The sequence below is a fragment of the Anoplophora glabripennis genome, unplaced genomic scaffold (assembly GCF_000390285.2).
Source record: "Anoplophora glabripennis isolate ALB-LARVAE unplaced genomic scaffold, Agla_2.0 scaffold11, whole genome shotgun sequence".
In the NCBI taxonomy this organism is placed as follows: domain Eukaryota; kingdom Metazoa; phylum Arthropoda; class Insecta; order Coleoptera; family Cerambycidae; genus Anoplophora; species Anoplophora glabripennis.
This window is the reverse complement of record NW_019416496.1, coordinates 1832918-1842021: the sequence shown is the minus strand read 5'-3', so window position 1 is coordinate 1842021 and position 9104 is coordinate 1832918. Positions and strand designations below refer to the sequence as shown.

Genomic DNA, 9104 nt, shown 5'->3' with positions numbered 1-9104 from the left:
TGATAAAACACGTACAGAAGTTCTTGGCGCATTTTCCATTATTTGTTGGACATTTTCTTTTAATTCTTCAGTCCGCTTTTTAGGTCGGCCGCTTCCTTCTTTTCTTGTTACACTGCCCGTTTCACGAAAAACATTAACACAACGCTGAACTGCACTTTGAAAAATTTTGTACTCAACAACGCCGGGAAATTGATTTTGAAATTCTATGAAACATTCCTCAATAGAATACTTCCATATTCCATCAATCTTGCGTCCATTTCTAAAGTAGGACTCTATGATAAACACTTTTTGTTCTTGAGAAAACACCATTTTAAACGCTTTTTAAAACGAAAATATTCAAATTGATAGCGGCGATATAGCGCTTTGACAGATGACGTTTAAGTTCATTTGCTATACGCTACGCCCTACGTCCAAATGTTCAGAACCAACTTGACCACGTTTTTATTTGAACGCTCGTTACAAACCGGTTTAAAAACGACCGAAGGTTCCCTACCTGTAAAAGTTTTCGCGTTGACGACGCATTTCTCCGTGCTGTTCGCGTCGAAATCCCCACTGTGGATGGCCAGCAGCCACCAGAGCACACTGAACGCGAAGAACGACGCGAAGTTGACCAAAATCAACGCCATGAGGATCCATCTCCAGCGGATGGTCAGCAACGTGTTGCCCAGGTCCCTGATGTACGATATATTCTTGTTGGGCCGCCTCGTCAGGAATATGTTTCGCCTGCCGGATTTCCGTATTATCCTCGCTAGATTGAAGTAGTTTATGAAACTCGATCTCGACTTGCTGCAAAATAAAAGGAGTCGTGTAGGCGGTAGGTAAATAACCCTTAGGAGTAAATGGGCTGGTAGGGAAGTTGTTTATCGGCCGGAGGATGAAATTATCCGAAGGTTGGTCGTTGTGGCCTATATTTTCAAACTGTTATGATACCAAGTCTTTGGTTTAGGATCTATTTTTGGAAAGGATGGCGACAAATTGAGCAAATGAATCTTTCTAATTACGAGTAATACAAAAAAAAAAAGGGTTTCGATCAGGATACACAGTAGTAGGTTTAGGATATTTTTTGTTTAACTTTAGATAAAATGTCAATCTAACTGGGAGACCTTTCAACTGAAATTGAATTTTTTACACTTTCAACTATACAGGGTAGGAAAGTACCGATGGTCTATCTGAAGTTACGTGAGAGCGATAAAGTAAGCCATAGAAATCCATGCGATAGAGAAGGATGGCTATAATGAAGGCGTCTCTTAGTCACCGCCCGTTCCGCCCTTCCACAAATAAGATCCACTTCTTATTTGTGGAAGGGCGAAATGGGCGTTGCCTATTAGACGCCTTCATTATAGCCATCTTTGTCTATCACATGGATTTCTATGGCTTACTTTATCGCTCTCACGTAACTTCTGATAGACAATCGGTACTTTCCTACAATGTATAAAAAAGATGTCACTTTTGACACGTTCGTAGATAATAGTATTTATTATATACAGGGTGTTTCATAATGATATGCAAATATTTTAAGGATGTGTTTAGAAAGTAATTTTAGGGAAGGTACTTCCAATAGATTTTTTCGATTTGAGCCTCCCCTCTTGAGAAAATATTCGAATCTCAAAATGGCCGAAAAAATTAGGTTTTTATTTTTTTTCGCAAAAACGGTTAAACGGTTAAACTTAGAAAATTGAATTTTGGTACACGTTAACAACTAGTTGAATGATATCTTTTGGTAGTATTTTTTTCTGGTTTATATCTTTGAATAAAATAAATTAGCACCCCTTGGTTTTATTTCTCTCATAACTCTTTTCTACGTTTGCCAATTCCAACAAGAAAAATATCTTTTAATGCTACATTTCATTTAGAAACTTTTTCCTTCTACTCATTTTTTCGTATACTTACGATCAAGAAAATAAATTATTTCCCTTACAATGGCATACTATGTTTTTAGTAACTGTTATACTAATTATGTGTAATCGGCAAGGAAAAATAATTTATTTTTTGCTCGTATACTATTAAGTATACGAAAATCTGAGGTCTTTTCCTAAAATTTACATGCTGCAGTGGCGGAGATACGGGGAATCCGTGGCATATTTTTCTAAATAAAATAGTACGCCACTGCTTTACGGCAACAACCATGATATTTTCGAATTCGTCTTTCAATTTTCTACAAATTACTGCTCTCTGTGTTCTTCGAAAAAAGCCTGATTTTCGAGTAAAACTTAAAAAATGAACACACAGTTTATGTGCTGCTTACAAAAAAAAAACAGTAACACAAATGTTTTTAAAAACTGCGACACAGAAGAGTTATAGTTATTTAAATCCAGATACAATACTGTATGTAGCGCCCTCTAACACTCAACAAAAAACTAAGTAAATATTTCAGTTTCTCATCATCTATACTCCTAGTCAACATATAATAAAAATACCAGACAAAAATTTTGTTGGACGCCCCATATCTCATAAACCAAGCCAAACATTCTGTATTTCAGTAGTACTTAGAATAAAACTACACTGGAAAAAAAAGTATTTGGATTAAATGAGCAGATAATTTTTGAATGGAATTATTTACCGTAAATGTTATTTTATTCTATTCAAATGTATATATTTTGTGAAATATTTGCTGTAATCTATAATTTTTCTTAGAATTAAATTATTTGTAAATATATACAGGGTACTTCACGGTAAGTGGCCTATTAGACGTTTCAGGGAACCAAAGACAATATAATACTGAAATTTGGTTTACAGGGGTTATCAGATATGTTCTCTTCAGTGAAGATAATGCTATCAACTTAACACTTCTGGTTATACCGGAAGTAGCTGTCAACTTCGTTATTTTAAATGGACCAGCCCATATATTATTGCATTATCGACAAGATCGTCATTTTACAAAAATTTTAACAGATGCAAGCGTAAAATTTAATAGAACTAGGTATATAAAAACTTTATAGAACTCCCATTAAAATTCTCCAAAGAATACGAGGTTTCATTTTTGGTCACCATTTGTGAATCACCCTGTATTACAAATGAGTGAAATAAGACGTTAAAAGCAAGTTTGACCAAAACGAAAAACTTTTTCATTTATGGTTTGTTTGTTTTAAATATGTTTTGATAGAAACGTGTCTTGTTATTTTAACGCCCTCTGTATAAATCTGAGAGATTGCTCACTTATTCTGGGACACCCTGTATAACATTTTAATTAAATCGCCTAAAAAAGTAATGTTATTCCCTTCAGTTTTTAATGTGAAATTAATCGTTTGTTCGTTATCATTTGTATTGTCCAAAGAATTACTTAAATCATCAAAGTTATAGGTATTGCCAAATTGCGAAAATAACATCAACACATCTTCACCACATCATACGATTTTTGTTTGATTTATTAGTATAGTTATTTTCAAAACAAATCCACAGATATTATATTAGTTAATATTGCAGATAGTGGTGATCCCATAACCATTCCGAAATTTTGTTGATAGAAATCATCTTTTAATTGAAAATATGTTGTTTTTATACGTGTTTTATGCGTGAGTCAAATAACATCAATTGGACCCCAATTTTCCACTTGATCATGGAATTTGAGTCAATATATTTTGATCAAAAGTAGTCACTACAAACAATCATAATCATACCCTAAAAGCGTTTTTCAAATTTTTCATTTTAACAATTCTTTTTGCAATAAACATTTTCGGGACTTTAAATTGAAAAATTAATTGTGTAAAAACCCTTAGATATATCTTAATGTAATTTTCAGGACTTATTGTGTAATATTTAAATTTTAATAAAAATAAAAAATAAAGTACCATATCTTTGATTAACTTTTAAATAAACAAATGAACATTTTAATGACTTCTCAGTCAGATAATAAAGTTTTTCTTTAATTACATCCGTCATACATTTAAGTTTAATATTTCGCGAGAAAATTTGAGTGCCCAGTATTAGTTTAAACAATATAAATTCTTATATCGCTTAAACTCCAATCAGCCGACATTTAAAAAAACTTGTTTATAATTAAACATAATTTTATTAAACTTTAACTTTTTTGTAACATTATATTTACCTATAACAAATATGTATAAAAAATAAAAAATTATTGCTTTTAATAATAATCAGTCGGCAAAAATAAAATGAATAAATAAATTTAAATTTTACAGAAACGTGTTACCGTTTTTTTTTGTTGTTGTTTCTCGAAAACATATTGATAATAGTTTTATCATTTTCTGAAAAAAGATCAACCGATAAAATGTCTACAAAACTTTTTAGTCATTTTTGTGAGAAATTATTCATTTAGCGACCAGAAACTGATGTGGATATATTTTTTTGAGTAGTGGACAGAAATAATTGCATTTGATTGCTTATAAACTTAGTATTTTAAAATATCTAGTTGTCTCTTGAGGTAAAAATAATAATTTTAACAATGAATATATTAACAGGTATATAGTAAATCCATTATAGTTTAAATTTTTATGTTTGATGGGATTAAATAGGCTAACTAAAACTCATTAAATGATTTATATTCACGTTGCTACACGAAAGTTTTTCAAAAATTGTTTTCTAGTCCAGCAAGCAGGAGTTTAATAAGTTCTATTAAATATGTATCCACTTTATTGCAAAGTAAATGAATAGTTGTTTTATTTTGTTTGGTAGACCATAAAAATGAGGAGTTTTACTATAATGTGGAACCAAATTATATCCTTTCATAAACTGTGAATTCTTTATGTTTATAACCTGTTTCATATATTTTATTTTGTATAGATTTAGTAGGATATTTATTTCCGCTGGTAAAATGTTAATACTATTATTTTTCAATTACATAGTTTTTGCTCAACTAGATGCTCTTGATTTTTAGATCATATTAATTATTTATAGTAATTTTTGAGCAGCAAATTCTTAATTAACTGATTCTTTTGGTGTAAAGAGTTAGTTATTGAATTTTTCTTTTCACTGTGGTACAATGTCAAATCAAAAAAAAAATTACAGACAGTTTGGTTTTTTTCATAACACACTTGATTGTTTAAGATATAAGGAAGAAATTTGCTTCACTCTACTGCGAAAAATAATTCTTATTCATTTTTTTAATTAAGATTTGCAACGTACATATAGTTTATTATGACAATAAAACAATTATCTAGTATTTACGTAAAATTATAACACTAATAAGGGCACAATGATATTTACGTAACAGGCCAGTCAAATTGTCGAAAATACATCATTTTTTTGCCAAAATTTAGTTCAGGAAACAAACATGTAAAAATTAGGAAAAATTCCATAGAATTGAATGAACTATTTTACCCCAGCTGAATGTTACGGCTTCAAAACTGTTTTTTTTTTCATTAAAACTGGCACGTGAAAATCTAATTTGATTGGACTATAACGGTACTATTATGGCGAATTTTGTATAATTTTATGAAGAACATAATTACTTAAATGAAGGTAGATATGGTATTTTTAAATTTTTATGCTCAGTTTATATTTTTATTGCATGCTGATATTTTTATACAATTTAAACAATTACATCGCAACCTAGAGAGGCTCAAAGGTATCTTTCCGCTTCGTTATTTACATGAATAATATTTATGAACACAGTATATTCAAAACGATAAAAGTATTCACGAAATCTAAACGTCCAAACAGGATTCAGAATATTTTTTATACTGATAACATAAAAGGCAAAAGAATTAAGCTTTACTCCAACTCAACATTGTTATTTTGTAAAACATACTTTTGTACAGGGTGAAATAAAACGGTTGGTCAAAATTTTGTGGAGAATTTTACTTCACAAACTATAGAAAAAAAGTTCCTTCGTTTTGCATTACAGTTACAGAGAGACAACTAATGGAAGTTCATTGAGATAGTTTTGAATTGTCGATAAACATGCGTAGGTACATACCATAGTTTTTTATACTCAGACCATTATAATGGCACTGTTATTCTTGAAATAATGACAGTGATAATTGAAATAATCACGAATTAAATAAAATACTACTCACATGCTCTTCTTTTCCTTAATTTTAATATTTACCTTATTTGACGTTTCTTCCCTAACACCAGTATGGGATTTTTTCCAGACCTGGACACGTCAGCAACAGCTTCATCCTCCGAGCTATCAGAAAACTCGTCGAACACCACTTCCGTGTACTCGTCCAAAGTACTATCGTACTGTAACATTTCGCATGATTAATTTCGTTTCGGTTATAATCACTGGTTGCACATTTTCATTGTAAATAAAACGTAATCTCGTTGATTAGATAGATAACCCTCTCGAGATAAGTCATACTCCTTTTATATGCGGATTCGAGGATTTTGCAGATTTTATTTTTATTGGAGCTGTTTACAGATTTACGAGGCAGGGCAGTCAAGCGATCCGCAGTGGGTCAGGGGGAGATAATCGGTGTTTATAAAAATGGAAATAGTTTTTAGTGAAGATCAGCACTAACATACTCGTTGATTGCTTATAGTCCATTTAAAAAAGCTTCAAAGTTAAAAAAATACGTTTTTACTACTGCAGAAATTTTCTGAATATACCTATGGCAATCCTACCATAGAACATCAAAGACGCACTGTTTGTCCTTGTCCTACATATGCATCTGTCTCTCTTTCATACTCCATCGCTCTTTCTTGCTTGTCGGCTTCTTGAGGCGAAGCACACTCGACATATGACAATTGTATAATCAGCGAATTAATTTACAAGAGTTTATCTGATTGTTAAATCCTGCTAGTACGAGTGTTTATTTTTTTATAATAATCTAATATTTGTTAATCAGTGTAAGTTGATAAAATTTTATTATGCGTTGTTATATCAAGTTACAGCTTTATTGTGATTGTGTTTTGTTGCCCAATGACGGAAAATGGATGGGCCCTTATTGCTTAAAACAAAAACGAAGTCGTCTAGGAGAGAAAAAATATTGTGCAAGTTTTTCAATTGTTCTTTAGTTCAATTGTTCAAATTGATATTTTAAAAATGTGTTTAAAATGTTGTTAGTCAAAAGTGTTAGGTTTTCAAAACATTTTGAAATATTTATTAAACTTTTTAGAAAGGTTTTTATAGCATTGTTGCTGCCACAGAACACAGAATCAACATTCTGAAAACATAAACAGTTGGTTCAGATTTGATTGGAATAAAATTAATTAATTTGTAAAATACCGTTTTTGCACATTTTTAAAAATTTTCATTCATCGTATAAAAAATATTAAATCAAATATTTGCTTGTACAGGGTGATTCACTATATTTACTTTTTTCACCTTTAACTTTTTTGTTTTAGAGATAAAAAAAATGTGAAATATAAAAGTTGCTCGAGTTTTTATAAATTTTTAGAAAATGATAGTTGAAAAACAAATGAAGTCCAAACAAAATGGCCGCGGATGTTAACTTTGTTAAGTTAAATGGAACATCCTGTATATTTTTACATATTTGGATAGAACGTTCCCTGCGGAGCATAGTCATATCAGGTTTGTTGGGTCTATCTCTAACAATAAGGGAGATACTATTAAAACTCGTGCAACTTTTATATTTCACATTTTTTTATAACTCTCACAACAAAAAAGTTAAAGGTAGGGTCAAAATATAGTGAATCACCCTGTACATATTGGAAATATTTTAAAATAATTTTGCAATATTTTTAAATTATTTTTTTAACGAAAATTAAATATTTTTAGGTGATAGTTTAAATATTTTTAAAATATTATTTTTTTAACTAAGAAATATTTTGCGGTAATATTTTGAAAGTAACCTTTTCTTCAATCATTCAAAACATTTTAAAAATATTGCGTGCTGTTAGGGATGAATTATGTTCACAAATTCCCTATCACATATTTCTTAGAATGTAGATAATAAATTCAACGAATCTTGACGATTTTTTTTATCCTAAAGCTCTTTTCATAAGCTTTCCGAATATGTAATAATATATAACTACATATACCACGTTGGTGCGTCGTATATTTGATTTTGCATCTAAGGCTAAACAATTAAAAAAAAATCCAGGTTGCAAATTTGAAATTCAAAAAAAATGATAGATTTCAACGTATTATTGTGAAATCTACTTTGAAAAAAATCAGTGCGATTGTGGAAGACTAATAATTAGTTAATTCGTTTATAAGGCCATCACTTATAAACTATTCAAATTACCGATTTTAGATTTCGTGTGTTATTAGACAGTGATAAGGAATGAGAGGATGCGATGCCAAAACGTTCTGGTAATAATAACGCTATTTATAAATGTTTAATTCAAAAGTCATAAATAAACTTCTTCTGTTTATAACTTTTGATCTAATCTATATTGTTTGACGCTCGTGGGCTGTTTTGTAGATCTTTTGAAGACGAAAAATAAAGTACTTTACTGTTTTCTCGTGGAAATGAACGGAAAAAAGTTATAAGCGAAAAACGTGAATTTACGTAAAAATTATACAATTAACCACCCTGTAAACAATCTTCCCCCCATCTTTATGACATTTTAACATCTATAGTGATAAATTCAGCTTGCCGAAACAAAAAGTCGCGAAATTGTCATTTCCCAGCTTATTTTCCTGGTCTAAATAAACAAAATGACACAAACAATAATTATTGTTATAACGAGCGTTCAAATAAAAACGTGGTCGAAGTTGGCTCTGACACATTGGACGTAGGGAGTAGCTTATAGCGACCAACTTAACCTCATTTCTCAACGAGCTGTATAGCAGCTGTCAGTTTCAATAACGTTAATGACTATATAACTTTATTTTAAAGAATAATCGTGATAACAATAACAAACAATTAAAGGAGCTGCGGAAAGTGTCCCCCTCCTTGTTATAACAATAAATTAAAGCAGCTGCTGAAAGTGTCCCCCTCCTTGTTCCAAGCACTTTTCACACCTGTTCCTCAAAGAATTAAAGACATTTTCTAAGATGCTCGGGGTATTGTTAATTTCACGAATCTTGTCTATAAGTCGAGCCTGCAGATGGTTTAAATCAGGAATAGGCAGTTCAAAAATAGTGTTTTTAAGGTAAGGCCACAAAAAGAAATCACACGGCGTAATATCACATGACCTCGGTGGAAATTCATGTTCAGCATTGAGACTTATTAGTCGATTTTGGAAAACTTCCCTCAACATATTCATCGTCTCGCCTGCCGTATGTGCCCTTG

General features: G+C 30.9%; 1 protein-coding gene across 1 annotated transcript in view; it reads right to left on the bottom strand.

Annotated features, from left to right (window-relative positions):
- Positions 1-6183, bottom strand: part of LOC108907890 (G protein-activated inward rectifier potassium channel 2) — a gene marked incomplete in the record, with an annotated part of 11078 nt that extends 4895 nt beyond the window's left edge. The window contains 2 exon segments of the mRNA XM_018711727.1: positions 494-786; positions 6008-6183. Coding sequence (XP_018567243.1) covers positions 494-786; positions 6008-6153 — 439 coding nt within the window.
- Between the last annotated feature and the right edge of the window lie 2921 nt (positions 6184-9104).